Genomic DNA, 20,493 nt, shown 5'->3' with positions numbered 1-20,493 from the left:
CAAGTAAAAAAATTAAAAAACATTTAACAAATTCCTGATGAGCATAACAAATTCCTTTCCTTTCAGTGTCCACCTGGATTCAGGCCCAATCCAGTTGCAGAGATAGAATGTGCACCTTTAGATACATGCAATCCAAATCCATGCCACGAAACGTCCATTTGCGAGAGCAGCAGTTTCGGATTTCAATGCAAATGTCCACCTGGCACAGTTGGTGATCCATTCACCTCTGGCTGTAGACCAGAAGGATACTGTCCAAACGGAGATCGAGATTGTCCTAACCAGTCAGTATGTTATCAAGGACGTTGTATCAATCCATGCGAAACCATTGTCTGTCCTTCAAACGCTCAGTGTACTGTGGAAGATCGACAGCCTGTCTGTACTTGCATAAATAGTTTCGTACCATCACCAAATGGAAATCAAGACGGCTGCGTGAGACTTATTTCAACTTGTTCTAATGATGCCGATTGTGGAGGTGGAGTATGCTTCAACCAACAATGCAGATCAGTATGTAGAGACGACAAAAATTGCCCACCCGGTGAGAAATGTTTACAGAATAAATGTATGTCGCCTTGCAACAGCCACAATCAATGTTCGGAGAATAACGCGTGTATAAACGGAATGTGTGTGTTGGGCTGTAGAAGCAACAAGAACTGCCCAAGCACTCAAGCTTGCATCAACAACAAATGCTTGAATCCTTGTGAATTAGAAGGCACTTGCGGTCCAAATGCATACTGCTCATGTCAGAATCATCAAACTATTTGCAAATGCCCTGAAGGTTTCATCGGAAATCCTACACCACAGCAAGGATGCATTCGACAATCCCTTGTTTGCGAAAGTAACATCAATTGTCCGAAAGGATTCCTTTGTTTCAACGGACAATGTCAAATATCATGCAATGATAATTCAGTTTGCGCCATAGGAGAAAGATGCACTAATAACTCATGTGTTAAAGTGTGTTACGGTGACAACAACTGTATACCTGGAGAAATTTGCCACAATGGGATCTGTCTGGGTGGTTGCAGTATTGATTCAGACTGCAGAACATCTGAAGTATGCCTTAAGGGTCAATGTAAATGCGCGAAAGGGTTCATTGCAACACCCAATGGCTGCGTTGATATAAATGAATGCGAAGCTAATCCATGCCACTCTTCAGCTAAATGCCAGAACAAACCTGGTTCATACCTATGCTCGTGTCCGGAGGGTAGTGTCGGTGATCCGTATATAGCTCCGGGTTGCTTATCACCCAACTATTGTAGAAGGAATACTGAATGCAGCAATAATTTGATATGTAAGCAGAATAAATGCCAAGATCCTTGCAAGGATGATAAGTGTGGTCCAAACGCTATTTGTAAGGTCACAAATCACAAACTGAAATGCAGCTGTCCATCTGGTCACCTTGGTGATCCCTTCGATAAATCATATGGCTGCTTCAAAGTTGAATGTTTGTTGGATAATGATTGCGATCCAACTAGGTTCTGTGAAACTAAGAGCAACAAGTGTCTGAGTAAGTTGGGTTTATATTGTCATTTCATGATATCTATTAACGATTTTTGTGATTTCAGATCCTTGCAATGATGCCGCTTGTGGCAAAGGTACTTGTACTATAGAGAATCATAAGGCGATTTGTAAATGTTTCGAGGGTTATACATTTAAAAATGGAAAATGTGTTGATATAAACGAATGCTTGGAATTTCAACCATGTCACTCATCTGCTAGGTAGATTAATCTGCATTATCAAGGAATCCAATGACTAATTTGTATTTTTTTTTTAGCTGCATTAATGTTGAAGGAAGTTTCACCTGTGTTTGCGCTGAAGGTTTAGTTGGTGATCCATCTGGAGTAGGTTGCAAAAAACCAGGTGAATGCATCACAAACTCAGACTGTCCTTCTTCGGCTGTTTGCCTCGAAAATAAATGCAAGAACCCTTGCGAAAACCAAAAGGCTTGCGGTAAAAATGCCGAATGTATTCCTGCAGGGCACGAAGCAGTTTGCAAATGCCCACAAAAAACTAGGATAGACCTTGAAGGAAATTGCATACCTATTGAATGCGAAAGCAATTCTGATTGTCCTCTAGACAAAACTTGCGTAGAAACAAATTGTGCGAATCCTTGTACTCTGTCGAATGCTTGTGGTGTTAACTCAGACTGCACTCCATCTAACCACGTCGGAATTTGTAGTTGCAAATCTGGAACAACCGGTGATCCACACCTTGGATGCGTGGATATCCAATATTGTGCTTCAGACAACCAATGCGCTTCAGGGTCAAAATGCAACAACGGTGTTTGTACAGAAATCTGTACGTCATCGAGAGACTGTTTATCCGAACAACTTTGCATCAAGGGTATATGCCAACCTACATGCAAATCGAATACAACCTGTCCGGACTTCCAATTTTGTCTGAATAATATCTGTACTCAAGAGGTACGATGTAGGGAGAGTGCTGACTGTTCCTACAACGAAAAATGCTTCTCCAACAACTTGGGAAGAACTGACTGTGTGAACGCTTGCGAAGGTGTACTTTGCGGTAGAAATGCTGAGTGCGTATCCAAAAACCACAAAGCAACCTGCCAATGTAAGTCAGGATACAGAGGAAATCCAAACGACGATAAACATGGCTGTAAAAAGGTTGAGTGCGAGAGAAACAACCAGTGTTCAAACGATAAACTTTGCGACCAATACATGTGCAAGATTGCTTGTTTGGTGCACAACCCTTGCGGTAAAAACGCAATGTGTTCCGCTGAAAATCACAAACAAGTATGCTACTGTCAGCCTGGTTACACTGGAAATGCACGTACGGGTTGTCACTTGATCGATTTCTGTGCAGATCAACCTTGTGGACCTGGGTCTCTTTGTCATAACTCCAGAGGTTCTTTCAAATGTCAGTGTCCTCATGGTTCAGTCGGGGATCCATACAATGAAGGCTGCAAAGCTCCAGCTGAATGCGAAAACAACAGAGATTGCCCAATTGCAGCTAAATGTGACACTTCTTTAGGCACCGCCAAGTGTACTGATGTATGTGAAGACGTATCGTGTGGACCTAACGCAGACTGTATATCAATAGACCATTCGGCGCACTGCACCTGTAAGAACGGATATCAAGGCAACCCCAACGATGTTACTGTCGGATGCAGACCAAAACCTGTGTCTTGTAAATCCACATTAGAATGTCCAGCAAATACATATTGCTACGGTGGCACTTGCAGACCATACTGTCAAACTGATATGGAATGCAGTCTGTTCGAAAAATGCATTCAAGCGCAGTGCTTGAATCCTTGCGAATTAACGAACGCTTGCGGAATGAATGCTAAATGTTCATCAGATAACCACGAAAAACAGTGTCGATGCCCAAATGGTTTCACAGGAAACCCCAGTCAGGAATGCTTCAGATTACCGACGTCATGCTCATCGAGTGAAGACTGCCAAAAAGACCACGTATGTCAAGAGAATTCCTGCATTCCACGTTGTGGGTCAGATAACGATTGCGCGTTCAATGAGAAATGCGTCAAAGGAATATGCAAGCTCACTTGTAGGGTAGATAACGATTGTTTCTTAGGGCACATCTGTTTGAGCAATATTTGTTCGTATGGTTGCCACAGTGACGATGATTGCTCTGGAAGTGAATCATGTAGGAACAATAAATGTACGAATCCATGCCTAGAAAATCCGTGTGGTCCGAATGCTTTATGTACAGTTTCCAACCATAGGGCATCATGCTCTTGTGGTGCCAATTTCGTTCCAAATCCCTCAGCTAAGATAGGATGTGTAAGGACTCCAGCTCCAAGCTGTAGAGAGAACAAAGAATGCCCCGCTGGTAACATATGTCTGGAGAAAGTTTGCAGAACGGTCTGTTCCAACGATCAAGGCTGCTTGAATAAAGAACGCTGCGACACATCAAGCAAAGTATGCAAGCCTATATGTCGTAGGGATGACGATTGTAGAAACGGGGAGATTTGTAACGGTTTGGTTTGCACAGTTGGTTGTAGAAGCGACAGTGGATGTGAGCCATACGAAAAATGTATGAGCAACAAATGCACCAACCCTTGTGATTCACCAACTTCATGTGGAACCAACGCAAACTGTTCTGTTGTAAGTCACAGGAAATTATGCACATGTCCTTCACCTCTCGTTGGCGATCCTTTAGAGTCCTGCAGGAATCCAATCAAGAATTGTAAATCTGACGGGGAATGTCCACAAAGGAATGTATGTTACGGCGGAACCTGCCAGAAAGTTTGCAGAACGTAAGTTTCAAATTCAAACTGATCTTTTCAGAGTTCATCAATTTGATTATTTACAGGGATAATAATTGTCTCACAGATGAGAAATGCGTGAGGGGAATTTGTAGAACCATTTGTAACTCCGATTCCTCATGTGATAAAAACCAAATATGTGAAAATAGATTATGTATGATTGGGTGTAGAAGTGACTCAGTGTGTCCCAAAGATCAAGCATGTATAAATAACAAATGTCAAGGTGAGTTCAACGTAGTTTTCCTTTATTGATTCCAGTTTTAACTTTCCTGATTTCCTCAGATCCATGCGATGGATTCACTTCATGTGGATCATGCGCAGACTGCAAAGTTAAAAATCACGTAGCACAATGCAGTTGTCCCACCAACTTCTTCGGAAACCCTCTGATAAATTGTACCCAAGCAGCAAGAAGATGTGATGGTAGATGCGAATGCGATGAAATTGGATATTGCACGAAATCCTGTCGAAAGGAGAAAGATTGCGCATGTGGGGAAGTTTGTACGCTTGGTAAATGTAGAAACAAGTGTTCCAGCCAATTGCATTGCGCTCAAGGTCAGAAATGTATGGACGGGGTTTGTCTGCCGGGTTGTAGACTGAACAGCGATTGTCCAAACAACGAAGTATGCGATAATAATAAGTGTAAGAACCCATGCTCGCTGGATAATGCTTGCGGGCAGAATGCCCTCTGCCAGTCTAGCGAACATAGGAAGGTCTGTCTTTGTCCAGACGGTTATCAGGGAGATCCAAGCATACTATGTTTGCCATACGAATGTCAGAAGAACGAAGATTGTGAAGCTAACAAAAGATGTAGCTCGGATGGAGCTTGCAGAAACCCATGTTTAGAACAGGGGGCTTGTGGTGTGAATGCTCAGTGTAGGGTTAAAGACAGGAAACCTTTGTGTTCTTGTCCTCCTGGTTATGTTGGAAACGCACTGATAGAATGCAAACAACCCAGCAATGACAAATGTTTGAAAAACTCTTGTGGACCAAATGCTAAATGCCAAACCATTGAAGACGGTTTCGTATGCAACTGCGAATCTAACTGCATTGGCGATCCCTACTCAGGTTGTGTGTGCGAAAAGCAACTGGTAGAACTATGTAAAAATAAGTTGTGTGGCTTGAGGGCACAATGTAAGATAGGCGACGATAAGAGAGCTCAATGTTACTGTCCATCAAACTACCCAGCTGGTGATCCTACAATTGAATGTGAGTAATTTTTTATATTTTCATATTTGAAGCTTTCAGATATTCAAACTCGAAATATTAAACTAATAGCGAAACACGTGTCCTAGTTAAATATCTCAGGTTTGTGAGAATCACGTTATTCAGTTTTTAGTTTGATTATGAATTTTCATCCAGTATCAGCCACGTCAATTCTATAGTTTAGAAATTCATGCAGTTGATGTCTGTTAATTTCAGCAACTCTTTATTTTTTATCGTTTTGCGATCATACATCGAAAATCACATGATTCTCACTGTTATTCTTCACATACCTGACACAAATTTTGTCGAAGGATCCTCAACATCTGAAACACAAGAAATAATAATTAAAATAACGGCTTAAAACAATACATCTGCATTGGAAATTATAAACTACTTGCGAAAATGCTAATCAGACTGCATTTAATTGACATTGCTTGGATATTCTCTATCCAGATACAAGCTGAGCACTATGTTCCATAGCCTTGCGGACGACAAATTTTAATAATGCTTGTCATATGCCCAGTTATATGTCTATACATATAAAATATCCTCTGAGATAATTCATTTTTTAAAATTGCTTTAGATTTGGTTTCAAACCAAACACTCTTGTGATCAGTATTCGTGAATGTTTTCATTTATGTACGGGTTTTTTTATCGATCGTTATCCTTAGTGTTTCCTTATGGGCTAACGAAATGAAAATTTCTGCATCAGGTTCAGAAAAAAGTGGAGCGGTAGATTGTAGAACAGAAGGATGTGGAAATAAGGCAGAATGTATAAGGGAAGACGCAGTATTTGTATGTAGATGTCTTCCAGGTTATTCTGGACGTCCAGAGGTAGAATGCCAGAGGGGTGAGTAGATAAATAAAGGTCTCCATAATGGATATGTTTCACCGTATAATGTATACAGTATTAAGGCTTACTGCTGGACTAATGCTAATGAGCATTAGTGATAATACCCGATTAATGAGACATCACTGTATAAAATTCGCACTAGAATGATTTAATGAGTATTTTTTACAAAGAGTCGTAGGCAGTTGTACAATTATATTTTACACTGGTGATAAGAAATATGTGCACCAGATCATGTGTAAATATTAAATTTTAGTTTTTGTTCTAGTTGAAATTAAAGGTTTGAACCCCTTACATGTGGAATGTACACTTCAGGCTTCCAATCTGCCTTTCATTCATTCCCGATTATAACCCCACAACACATTCCACACATTCGGTAACATTGAGAGTTATTGGATTATCGGTCAGAGTACTGGTCACTTGAATCAGGCAGTCATATTGAAAAGTGCAAGCTATGTAGCGGGTATGATGGACAAAGTCAGATTGGGAAATATGAAAGGTGCATTCTCACATCCTTTGTATATTAGCGCTAAGTTGCATCGTGTATCAGCTCAGAGCTGCTGCTTCCTGTAAATATTGCCGCTTGTTCGGTTCTGTTGAGATGGCCTCTTTCATTTCTCTCACCCTCTGACTGTCTTAGTCACACCCGCATGTGTTGTGTTGTGTATTGTCAGATTATTGTAACCCCTTTCACGGTTTCTTACGATTGCTTTCTTTTTCTATTCATCCCGAAACAGAAGCGGAGTGTAACACTGACTTAGAATGTAGCAACGAGAAGGCGTGCATCAACTTCCAGTGTATTGATCCTTGTACACTCAGAGGCGCATGCGGATTGAACGCCCTATGCAAAACTATAATGCACAGGCCGAGGTGTTCCTGTCCAGAGTGTTACGTGGGAATGGCGAATACTCAGTGCAATCCCGACCCGAAATGTCTCGAGACACATCCCAGACCGTCCGTCTCTATAATTTGTAATTCAGATAAAGATTGTGCACAGAATGTGACTTGTAACGTCGCTACCGGCGAATGTATAGACCCTTGCAGCAATCCTTCCTTCAAATGTAGGGGCAACAAAAAATGCGAGGTGCACAACCATCGACCGACTTGTGTTTGTAAGAACGGTTTCGTTGTCAACGAAAGAGGCGAGATATCTTGCGCCCCAGAGAAAACCGAATGCTCGACAAACGACCATTGCCCATCGAATAAGGCTTGCATTGAAGGAATTTGCCAAAACCCATGTAACGCCGCTACGCCACCATGCCCACCGGAAAAAGGCTGCGACGTTCTGAACCACAAACCTATTTGCATTTGCTTAAAGAATTGCGTACCAACGCTGTCGATTTGCCTAAGAGACAATGGCTGCCCACGACATCAAGCATGTAGGGCATTCAGATGTGAAGATCCATGTGCGACAGCGAATTGCCCGGAAAATTCCCCTTGCACTGTTGAAGATCATAAACCAATATGCGAGTTTTGCCCTGAAGGATTCGTAAGAGACTCGAAATATGGATGCCTGAAAGGTAAAAAAAACATACATTTCGGTACAAACTTTAGTGCTTGAAGAAAAAAAAATCAGTGAACGATGAGCTTTCGGTTTCAGTACCTTTATGCAGTAAAGAATCTTTGCTATATCGATGCCTTCTTTCGTAAGACAGTTTAAATCTGCAGCAGGACGTTCTATTGTTTGTCCTCCAATCTTTCTCTCACTTTTTGGGTTATTTCTTGAGTATGGTGTTTGTGCCTCTATTTACCGCTTCCAGTATTTTACAAGCTTTCTACTACTTCTCTGCAAACTCTTACGCTTCGCAAATTAAGTATTTTTTTGTAATTATTGAACTAATAACTATTAATAACCTCTATGTATAAATAATATTCACAGCTACTGACGCAAAAATTGGCAATTGTACATCAGACAAGGATTGTGAACCAGCAGAATTATGTTACGACCATAAATGCACCACTTCATGTACCGAAAACTGTGCAGAGAACGCCATCTGTGAAATCGATAAACACAAAGTAATTTGTACATGTCCTACAGGTTTTGTGGGAAATGCTTCAGTCGAATGTTTCCCTGAATTACCTTCCACTTCAGTCCCAATTATTCCCGAAACATCTACTATTCCCGAAACATCAACTATTCCTCACTCAACAATCCATACAACTGAAAATATTGAAATCGTTTTTCCCATAACAACAACACCTGAAACTGTAGCTACTGTAACTTCAGTATCATTAAATGTAACAACGAAACAGACCACCTCCTCATATGAACAACAAGAATTCACACAAACCTATGAACTAACAACCGAAAAACACATCAATAGAACTACCCCAGCTACAGTCGAAAAAACAACACTAACAACTGAAGGTCCAACTAATCTTGACGTTATAACTCAAGGGAGTTATATTCATAAAACATTTCCGACTAACGGATTGGAAAGTAGAACAGAGCCAATGGAAGCGATTGGAACTGGCAGCACCAACGAAACAGAATTTCTAAAGTTGACGACTCCGTCAGTTAGTACTTACTCATCCACGGGACAAACAGAGCTGACTAGTTCCGCTGGACTCACCACCGCAGAGTTTACCACTGCGTCAGTTACATCACAGAGTACGTCTCCAGCATCAGTTACTGAAAATGGAGGCACTGCGGCTACCGAATATCCCGAAATCACAACCTATTCATCTACGGGGCAAACAGAGCTGACTAGTCCCACAGGAATCACTTCTGCAGAGTATACCACTTCTTCGGTAACATCACAAAGTACCTCTCAAAGATCAGTCACTGAAACTAGAGGCACTGCGGCAACTGAATATCCGGAAGTCACTACCTACTCATCCACGGGACAAACAGAGCTGACTAGTCCTACAGGAATCACTTCTGCAGAGTATACCACTTCTTCGGTAACATCACAAAGTACCTCTCAAAGATCAGTCACTGAAACTAGAGGCACTGCGGCAACTGAATATCCGGAAGTCACTACCTACTCATCCACGGGACAAACAGAGCTGACTAGTCCTACAGGAATCACGACCGCTGAGTATACCACTGCGTCAGTTATCTCACAGAGTACGTCTCCAGCATCAGCAACTGAAACTGGAGGCACTACGGCTACCGAATATCCCGAAATCACAACCTATTCATCCACGGGACAAACAGAGCTGACTAGTTCTACAGGAATTACTTCCGCAGGGTATACCACTTCTTCGGTAACATCACAAAGTACCTCTCAAAGATCAGTCACTGAAACTAGAGGCACTGCGGCAACTGAATATCCGGAAGTCACTACCTACTCATCCACGGGACAAACAGAGCTGACTAGTCCTACAGGAATCACGACCGCAGAGTATACCACTGCGTCAGTTACCTCACAGAGTACGTCTCCAGCATCAGCAACTAAAACTGGAGGCACTACGGCTACCGAATATCCCGAAATCACAACCTATTCATCCACGGGACAAACAGAGCTGACTAGTCCTACAGGAATCATCACCGCAGAATATACCACTGCGTCAGTTACATCACAGAGTCCAGTATCAGTTACTGAAACTGGAGGCACTACGGCTACCGAATATCCCGAAATCACAACCTTTGCAGCTACGGGGCAAACAAAGCTGACTAGTCCTACAGAAATCACTTCTGCAGAGTATACCACTTCTTCGGTAACATCACAAAGTACCTCTCAAAGATCAGTCACTGAAACAAGAGGCACTGCGGCAACTGAATATCCGGAAGTCACTACCTACTCATCCACGGGACAAACAGAGCTGACTAGTCCTACAGGACTCACCACCGCAGAGTATACCACTGCGTCAGTTACATCACAGAGTACGTCTCCAGCATCAGCAACTGAAACTGGAGGCACTACGGCTACCGAATATCCCAAAATCACAACCTTTGCAGCTACGGGGCAAACAGAGCCGACTAGTCCTACAGGAATCACTTCTGCAGAGTATACCACTTCTTCGGTAACATCACAAATTACTTCTCAAAGATCAGTCACTGAAACTAGAGGCACCGCGGCAACTGAATATCCGGAAGTCACTACCTACTCATCCACGGGACAAACAGAGCTGACTAGTCCTACAGGAATCACGACCGCAGAATATACCACTACATCAGTTACATCACAGAGTACTAGTCCAGCATCAGCAACTGAAACTGGAGGCACTACGGCTACCAAATATCCCGAAATCACAACCTATTCATCCACGGGACAAACAGAGCTGACTAGTCCTACAGGACTCACCACCGCAGAGTATACCACTGCGTCAGTTACATCACAGAGTACGTCTCCAGCATCAGCAACTGAAACTGGAGGCACTACGGCTACCGAATATCCCAAAATCACAACCTTTGCAGCTACGGGGCAAACAGAGCCGACTAGTCCTACAGGAATCACTTCTGCAGAGTATACCACTTCTTCGGTAACATCACAAATTGCTTCTCAAAGATCAGTCACTGAAACTAGAGGCACCGCGGCAACTGAATATCCGGAAGTCACTACCTACTCATCCACGGGACAAACAGAGCTGACTAGTCCTACAGGAATCACGACCGCAGAATATACCACTACATCAGTTACATCACAAAGTACCTCTCAAAGATCAGTCACTGAAACTAGAGGCACTGCGGCACCTGAATATCCGGGAGTCACTACCTACACATCCACGGGACAAACAGAGCTGACTAGTCCTACAGAAATCACGACCGCAGAGTATACCACTGCATCAGTTACATCACAGAGTACGTCTCCAGCATCAGCAACTGAAACTGGAGGCACTACGCCTACCGAATATCCCGAAATCACAACCTATTCATCCACAGGACAAACAGAGCTGACTAGTCCTACAGGAATCATCACCGAAGAATATACAACTGCGTCAGTTACACCACAGAGTACGTCTCCAGTATCAGTTACTGAAACTGGAGGCAATACGGCTACCGAATATCCCGAAATCACAACCTATTCATCCACAGGACAAACAGAGCTGACTAGTCCTACAGGAATCATCACCGCAGAATATACCACTGCATCAGTTACATCACAGAGTACGTCCCCAGTATCAGTTATTGAAACTGGAGGCACTACGGCTACCGAATATTCCAAAATCACAACCTTTGCAGCTACGGGGCAAACAGAGCTGACTTCTTCGGTAACATCACAAAGTACCTCTCAAAGATCAGTCACTGAAACTAGAGGCACTGTGGCAACTGAATATCCGGAAGTCACTACCTACTCATCCACGGAACAAACAGAATTGACTAGTTCCTCTGGACTCACCACCGCAGAGTATACCACTGCGTCAGTTATATCACAGAGTACGTCTCCAGCATCAGTAACTGAAACTGGAGGCACTACGGCTACCGAATATCCCGAAATCACAACCTATTCATCCACAGGACAAACCAAGCTGACAAGTCCAACAGGAATCACTTCTGCAGATTATACCATTTCTTCGGTAACATCACAAAGTACCTCTCAAACTTCAGTTACTGAAACTAGAGGCACTGTGGCAACTGAATATCCGGAAGTCACTACCTACTCATCCGCGGGACAAACCGAACTGACTAGTTCCGCTGGACTCACCACCGCAGAGTATAACACTGCGTCAGTTACAGCACAGAGTACCTCTCCAACATCAGTCACTGAAACTAGAGGCACTGTGGCAACTGAATATCCGGAAGTCACTACCTACCCATCCACAAGACAAACAGAGCTGACTAGTTCCGCTGGAGCTACCACTGCAGAGTACACCACTGCGTCAGCAACATCACAGAGTACGTCTCCAGCATCAGTAACTGAAACTGGAGGGACTACGGCTACCGAATATCCCGAAATCACAACCTATTCATCCACAGGACAAACCAAGCTGACAAGTCCAACAGGAATCACTTCTGCAGAGTATACCACTCCTTCGGTAACATCACAAAGTACCTCTCAAAGATCAGTCACTGAAACTAGAGGCACTGCGGCAACTGAATATCCGGAAGTCACTATCTACTCATCCACGGGACAAACAGAACTGACTAGTTCCGCTGGACTCACCACCGCAGAGTATACCACTGCTTCAGTTACAGCACAGAGTACCTCTCCAACATCAGTCACTGAAACTAGAGGCACTGTGGCAACTGAATATCCGGAAGTCACTACCTACTCATCCACGGGACAAACAGAGCTGACTAGTTCCGCTGGACCCACCACCGCAGAGTATACCACTGCGTCAGTAACATCACAGAGTACGTCTCCAGCATCAGTAACTGAAACTGGAGGCACTACGGCAACCGAATATCCCGAAATCACAACCTATTCATCCACGGGGCAAACAGAGCTGACTAGTCCTACAGGAATCACTTCCGCAGAGTATACCACTTCTTCGGTAACATCACAAAGTACCTCTCAAAGATCAGTTACTGAAACTAGAGGCACTGTGGCAACTGAATATCCGGAAGTCACTACCTACTCATCCACGGGACAAACAGAATTGACTAGTTCCGCCGGACTCACCACCGCAGAGTTTACCACTGCGTCAGTTACAGCACAGAGTACCTCTCCAACATCAGTCACTGAAACTAGAGGCACTGCGGCAACTGAATATCCAGAAGTCACTACCTATTCATCCACAGGACAAACAGAGCTGACTAGTTCCGCTGGACCCACCACCGCAGAGTATACCACTGCGTCAGTTACATCACAGAGTACGTCTCCAGTATCAGTAACTGAAACTGGAGGCACTACGGCTACCGAATATCCCAAAATCACAACCTTCGCATCCACAGGGCAAACAGAGCTGACAAGTCCTACAGGAATCACTTCTGCAGAGTATACCACTTCTTCGGTAGCATCACAAACTACCCCTCAAAGATCAGTCACTGAAACTAGAGGCACTGCGGCAACTGAATATCCGGAAGTCACTACCTACTCATCCACGGGACAAACAGAGCTGACTAGTCCTACAGGACTCACCACCGCAGAGTATACCACTGCGTCAGTTACATCACATAGTACGTCTCCAGCATCAGCAACTGAAACTGGAGGCACTACGCCTACCGAATATCCCGAAATCACAACCTATTCATCCACAGGACAAACAGAGCTGACTAGTCCTACAGGAATCACCACCGCAGAGTATACCACTGCGTCAGTTACATCACAGAGTACGTCTCCAACATCAGTCACTGAAACTAGAGGCACTGCGGCAACTGAATATCCAGAAGTCACTACCTATTCATCCACAGGACAAACAGAGCTGACTAGTTCCGCTGGACCCACCACCGCAGAGTATACCACTGCGTCAGTTACAGCACAGAGTACCTCTCCAACATCAGTCACTGAAACTAGAGGCACTGCGGCAACTGAATATCCAGAAGTCACTACCTATTCATCCACAGGACAAACAGAGCTGACTAGTTCCGCTGGACCCACCACCGCAGAGTATACCACTGCGTCAGTTACATCACAGAGTACGTCTCCAGTATCAGTAACTGAAACTGGAGGCACTACGGCTACCGAATATCCCAAAATCACAACCTTCGCATCCACAGGGCAAACAGAGCTGACAAGTCCTACAGGAATCACTTCTGCAGAGTATACCACTTCTTCGGTAGCATCACAAACTACCCCTCAAAGATCAGTCACTGAAACTAGAGGCACTGCGGCAACTGAATATCCGGAAGTCACTACCTACTCATCCACGGGACAAACAGAGCTGACTAGTCCTACAGGACTCACCACCGCAGAGTATACCACTGCGTCAGTTACATCACATAGTACGTCTCCAGCATCAGCAACTGAAACTGGAGGCACTACGCCTACCGAATATCCCGAAATCACAACCTATTCATCCACAGGACAAACAGAGCTGACTAGTCCTACAGGAATCACCACCGCAGAGTATACCACTGCGTCAGTTACATCACAGAGTACGTCTCCGCTATCAGTAACTGAATCTGGAGGCACTACGGCTACCGAATATCCCAAAATCACAACCTTTGCATCTACGGGGCAAACAGAGCTGACTAGTCCTACAGGAATCACTTCCGCAGAGTATACCACTTCTTCAGTAACATCACAAAGTACCTCTCAAAGATCAGTCACCGAAACTAGAGGCACTGCGGAAACTGAATTTCCGGAAGTCACTACCTACTCATCCACGGGACAAACAGAGCTGACTAGTCCTACAGGAATCACCACCGCAGAGTATACCACCTCGTCAGTTACATCACAGAGTACGTCTCCAGCATCAGTTACTGAAACTGGGGGCACTATGGCTACCGAATATCCCGAAAACACAACCTATTCATCCACAGGACAAACAGAGCTGACTAGTCCTAAAGGAATCACCACCACAGAGTATACCACTGCGTCAGTAATATCACAGAGTACGTCTTCAGCATCAGTAACTGAAACTGGAGGCACTACGGCTACCGAATATCCCGAAATCACAACCTATTCATCCACGGGGCAAACAGACCTGACAAGTCTTACAGGAATCACTTCTGCAGAGTATACCACTGCGTCAGTTGCAGCACAGAGTACCTCTCCAACATCAGTCACTGAAACTAGAGGCACTGTGGCAACTGAATATCCAGAAGTCACTACCTATTCATCCACAGGACAAACAGAGCTGACTAGTTCCGCTGGACCCACCACCGCAGAGTATACCACTGCGTCAGTTACATCACAGAGTACGTCTCCAGTATCAGTAACTGAAACTGGAGGCACTACGGCTACCGAATATCCCAAAATCACAACCTTCGCATCCACAGGGCAAACAGAGCTGACAAGTCCTACAGGAATCACTTCTGCAGAGTATACCACTTCTTCGGTAGCATCACAAACTACCCCTCAAAGATCAGTCACTGAAACTAGAGGCACTGCGGCAACTGAATATCCGGGACTCACTACCTACTCATCCACGGGACAAACAGAACTGACTAGTTCCGCTGGACTCACCACCGCAGAGTATACCACTGCGTCAGTTACATCACATAGTACGTCTCCAGCATCAGCAACTGAAACTGGAGGCACTACGCCTACCGAATATCCCGAAATCACAACCTATTCATCCACAGGACAAACAGAGCTGACTAGTCCTACAGGAATCACCACCGCAGAGTATACCACTGCGTCAGTTACATCACAGAGTACGTCTCCGCTATCAGTAACTGAAACTGGAGGCACTACGGCTACCGAATATCCCAAAATCACAACCTTTGCATCTACGGGGCAAACAGAGCTGACTAGTCCTACAGGAATCACTTCCGCAGAGTATACCACTTCTTCAGTAACATCACAAAGTACCTCTCAAAGATCAGTCACCGAAACTAGAGGCACTGCGGAAACTGAATTTCCGGAAGTCACTACCTACTCATCCACGGGACAAACAGAGCTGACTAGTCCTACAGGAATCACCACCGCAGAGTATACCACCTCGTCAGTTACATCACAGAGTACGTCTCCAGCATCAGTTACTGAAACTGGGGGCACTATGGCTACCGAATATCCCGAAAACACAACCTATTCATCCACAGGACAAACAGAGCTGACTAGTCCTAAAGGAATCACCACCACAGAGTATATCACTGCGTCAGTAATATCACAGAGTACGTCTTCAGCATCAGTAACTGAAACTGGAGGCACTACGGCCACCGAATATCCCGAAATCACAACCTATTCATACACGGGGCAAACAGACCTGACAAGTCTTACAGGAATCACTTCTGCAGAGTATACCACTGCGTCAGTTGCAGCACAGAGTACCTCTCCAACATCAGTCACTGAAACTAGAGGAACTGTGGCAACTGAATATCCGGAAGTCACTACCTACTCATCCACGGGACAAACAGAGCTGACTAGTCCTACAGGAATCACCACCGCAGAGTATACCACCTCGTCAGTTACATCACAGAGTACGTCTCCAGCATCAGTTACTGAAACTGGGGGCACTATGGCTACCGAATATCCCGAAAACACAACCTATGTATCCACAGGACAAACAGAGCTGACTAGTCCTACAGGAATCACCACCACAGAGTATACCACTGCGTCAGTAATATCACAGAGTACGTCTTCAGCATCAGTAACTGAAACTGGAGGCACTACGGCTACCGAATATCCCGAAATCACAACCTATTCATCCACGGGGCAAACAGACCTGACAAGTCTTGCAGGAATCACTTCTGCAGAGTATACCACTGCGTCAGTTGCAGCACAGAGTACCTCTCCAACATCAGTCACTGAAACTAGAGGCACTGTGGCAACTGAATATCCGGAAGTCACTACCTACTCATCCACGGGACAAACAGAGCTGACTAGTTCCGCTGGACTCACCACCGCAGAGTATACCACTGCTTCAGTAACATCACAGAGTACGTCTCTAGCATCAGTAACTCCAACTGAAGGCACTACGGCTACCGAATATCCCGAAATCACAACCTTTGCATCCACGGGGCAAACAGAGCTGACTAGTCCTACAGGAATTACTACCGCAGAGTATACCACTTTGTCGGCAACATCACAAAGTACCTCTCAAAGATCAGTCACTGAAACTAGAGGCACTGCGGCAACTGAATATCCGGAAGTCACTACCTACTCATCCACGGGACAAACAGAGCTGACTAGTTCCGCTGGACTCACCACCGCAGAGTATACCACTGCGTCAGTAACATCACAGAGTACGTCTCCAGCATCAGTAACTGCAACTGAAGGTACTACGGCTACTAAATATCCCGAAATCACAACCTACTCATCCACGGGGCAAACAGAGCTGACTAGTCCTACAGGAGTCACTACCGCAGAGTATACCACTACTTTAGTAACATCACAAAGTACCTCTCAAAGATCAGTCACTGAAACTAGAGGCACTGCGGCAACTGAATATCCGGATGTCACTGCCTATTCATCCACGGGACAAACAGAGCTGACTAGTTCCGCTGGACTCACCACTGCAGAGTATACCACTGCGTCAATAACAACACAAAGTACCTCTCCGAAATCAGTCACTGAAACTGAAGGCACTGCGGCTACCGAATATCCCGAAATTACAACCTATTCATCCACGGGACAAACAGAGCTGACTAGTTCAGAAAAAATCTCAACCGCAGAGTATACTGAAGGAACTACGAAAACTGAATATCCTGAAGTTACATCAACTCAAACAGAGATCACTAGTTCAGAAATAGTTCCAATTTCAGAGTTTACATCTGCAATACCTACTGTTCAATCACAATCGACACTTTTCTTCACTGAAGGAACGGCAGCAACCAGAAGACCTCTACCTGCAGAGCAAGTCACTCAGGAGAGGACTGATATACCCGCAACAGTATCTCCTTACGAAACCACTACATTCGAAGAAATCGTTGCTACCACCGAAAACGAGACTGTTCAAGTAGTTTTTCCTTTCACGACGACAACAGAAAAATTCGTTACAATCACACCATTACATATCACGGAATCTACAGTACCTACGACTGAAATGAAGCCAACCACCCTCAAACCAACCACACGGGAGTCAAAAATGCAAACAGTCACCACATCGGTTTACCCCTCTGTCGCTACAACTCCTCAGTTTGAATACACATCTTCTCCTGAAAACTGTACACTAGACGATCATTGCTCATCTGCCGAATCATGCATAGATTATCAATGTATCAATTCATGTATCCCCAACCCTTGTCCAGCAAACTTCGACTGTCGCGTTATCAACCACTCACCTCAATGCATTTGTTCGACCAACGAAACGATAAAGGAAATAACCGAATGTCAATCACCAGAAGGTAATAATGAAATAAAGATATCACTGCTGCAACTGCTCTCTTCAATATTACATTCGAATATTGAACCAAATATACAGGTCAATCCATACTTGAACCTGCTGAACACCACCATCATTGCATGGTATAGGAAGGTCAACACATACCAAACGTTTTGGTGGACTGGACAAGATCATGATATCAAACTACATGTTTCATTCAGGGTGTAAATAGGGAGGTTGTGGTAAAGGCTTTTGGTTGAGGTATAATCACTTATCCATAACAGCATTGTATATTTTTGCTTTTATGCTTTTTTTTTTGTTATGTGTATTGATATTACGAATGAAAATCATCACCACCAAACTTTATATTCAATCCGATTTCTTATATTCAGATATTCAGTGCCGATCGCATTCTGAATGCACGTCGCAGCAAGCATGCATTGGAGGAAAATGTAATAACCCATGTTTAGTTTCAAATCCCTGTCAAAAGTCACAAGATTGTCAGGTACAGGACCATCAGCCAGTTTGTGTGAAGGGTGAGTGCCTACTTGACTAACTCTCCACTTGAATTCTCCTATTTCTATTGAAATACAGCGAAATGTCATTAAGAGCGGGCCCTCATAAGCTTTCATTTTTGTTTTAGTTTGCCAATGTAGAAAGCACTCTGACTGTGGTCGTGCTAACTATGTCTGTGATGGTTGCAACTGCGTTTTACGTGAGTACTTTATCATTAAACTGTTAAAAATTCAGGTCATCAATTTTTCATTGCATAAGATATCAGAATAAAAACTATTGTTACATTTGATTAAAACTTAGTGTTTCCTGCAGACGAGGAACCTGGAAAAACTACAGGTTGTGAACATTGTCCACCAGGAGTAGCATGTGATCCAACAACCGGAGCTTGTATCAGAGGTAAGTTCACTTATATAAGCCTCACTTTCGTCCATTCATATCCATGTGTTGCTGTTTTTGGATCATGTGTCCTTCCCTTCAATCCTTTCCTATATTCAGCCATCAGCAGGAGAACTTCAAGCTGAAAGCTTCATTCGAAAGATGTTGGGCCATTGGAGCTTCGCGATCGGATGGAAAATGTTGTGGTTTGTTGCAGCTTCTATCCATCTAACTGTACATATTGTCTAATAATTCATTTTAAAATAGCAACACTTTCATTTTCTCTATCCTCTTTCGTTTCGAAAGCTGTACATGCAATTTCAAGTACCTACTTTATTGAATTTCAAGTGTTTTTGAGACAGTTCAAATGCACTTCCTCGTACAGGTGAAAGTAAGGGTTGTTTTCTCAATTGGATTTTACTGTGGAGTTCGTTTCGTTTCCTATTGGACTCTTGGTGATGGTGGTTATCTAGAGTTGCTTGCTGCTGCATGTCATTAACATCATCCACACGGTGTATGCTTTTTGAGGAGTTCTAATGAATAATCGAACTTTTTTGTTTTTGGTATAACAGATATGGGTACTGCACCTCCTGAAACACTAACAGAAACACAAACCGTGGCTACTGTAACATTAGTAACCCAAACACCTAGTATTTCTGTAGAACTAGAAAAGAATGCCTCAACAGCATCAAGTACGGAAGAATACACACAATCTCCTTATAGCACATTGAAAACCGAAACAATATTTCCGGATACATCAAGTTCTACACAACAATCACCATCAACATCCACAGTGGAAAAAGGCCGACAAATCTCGGCTGGTACTGAAAAAACAGAACTTGTTTTTCCTGTAACTTCAACAACTGAGAGTTACATTACTGTCACTTCAGCCGGTAATGTAACGTTGATCCAAGAAGAAACCACATCGTTATCAACTGAGGGGTATTCAACTCCTGTAACAGAAGAGACAAAAACCTCTTTTTCAACATACACTGGATCAACTTACCGCACTACGGAAAGTTCCACAAAATTGCCGACCACACTTACAGAAACAATTACCACTGTGAGGGAAGAAGGATTCACTCCTCCTGTGGAACCTGAAATACGTGAACCGGAAACAACAACAATTGAAACAGAAGTTTCTTCTATATTTGCTGGAGAAAGTACTATTACAACCAGTGAAAAATCTTCACTGTTAACAGAACATACTACAACTCAAGCATCGACACAGAATAGAACAGAATCTTCCTATGATTTCATGACAATTCCTGTCGTTGTCTTCATGGAACCTGAGCGGACTACAACGGAAAAGGAGAAAGTAATAACTGCTTCCACTCCTTTCAAGACAGACTCCAGCGAACCTACTGTTCGGCCAACTATCTCTTCAAGTAGTACCACAACTCTTGGAGAAACAAGTACTCAGGAATCGAGTACGAAACATCACCTTACTGAAGAAAGCAAAGAAACTATAACACCAAATGTATCTTTTACATCAACTATGATACCATCTAGTGAAGGTGGGGAATACTCAACAACTTACTCTCC

General features: G+C 43.7%; 1 protein-coding gene across 1 annotated transcript in view; it reads left to right on the top strand.

Annotated features, from left to right (window-relative positions):
• LOC123314117 overlaps positions 1-20,493 on the top strand; it is a 169,261-nt gene that overhangs the window by 90,376 nt on the left and 58,392 nt on the right. The window contains exons 15-25 of the mRNA XM_044899235.1: positions 67-1,504; positions 1,563-1,716; positions 1,773-4,238; positions 4,295-4,470; positions 4,530-5,453; positions 6,163-6,300; positions 7,038-7,820; positions 8,180-18,079; positions 18,450-18,593; positions 18,701-18,772; positions 18,886-18,969. Coding sequence (XP_044755170.1) covers positions 67-1,504; positions 1,563-1,716; positions 1,773-4,238; positions 4,295-4,470; positions 4,530-5,453; positions 6,163-6,300; positions 7,038-7,820; positions 8,180-18,079; positions 18,450-18,593; positions 18,701-18,772; positions 18,886-18,969 — 16,279 coding nt within the window. The remainder of the gene's footprint in view (positions 1-66; positions 1,505-1,562; positions 1,717-1,772; positions 4,239-4,294; positions 4,471-4,529; positions 5,454-6,162; positions 6,301-7,037; positions 7,821-8,179; positions 18,080-18,449; positions 18,594-18,700; positions 18,773-18,885; positions 18,970-20,493) is intronic.

Source organism: Coccinella septempunctata, chromosome 5 (genome assembly GCF_907165205.1).
Source record: "Coccinella septempunctata chromosome 5, icCocSept1.1, whole genome shotgun sequence".
Taxonomy (NCBI): domain Eukaryota; kingdom Metazoa; phylum Arthropoda; class Insecta; order Coleoptera; family Coccinellidae; genus Coccinella; species Coccinella septempunctata.
The sequence above is the reverse complement of the archived record's forward strand: the minus strand, read 5'-3'. Positions and strand labels throughout refer to the sequence as shown.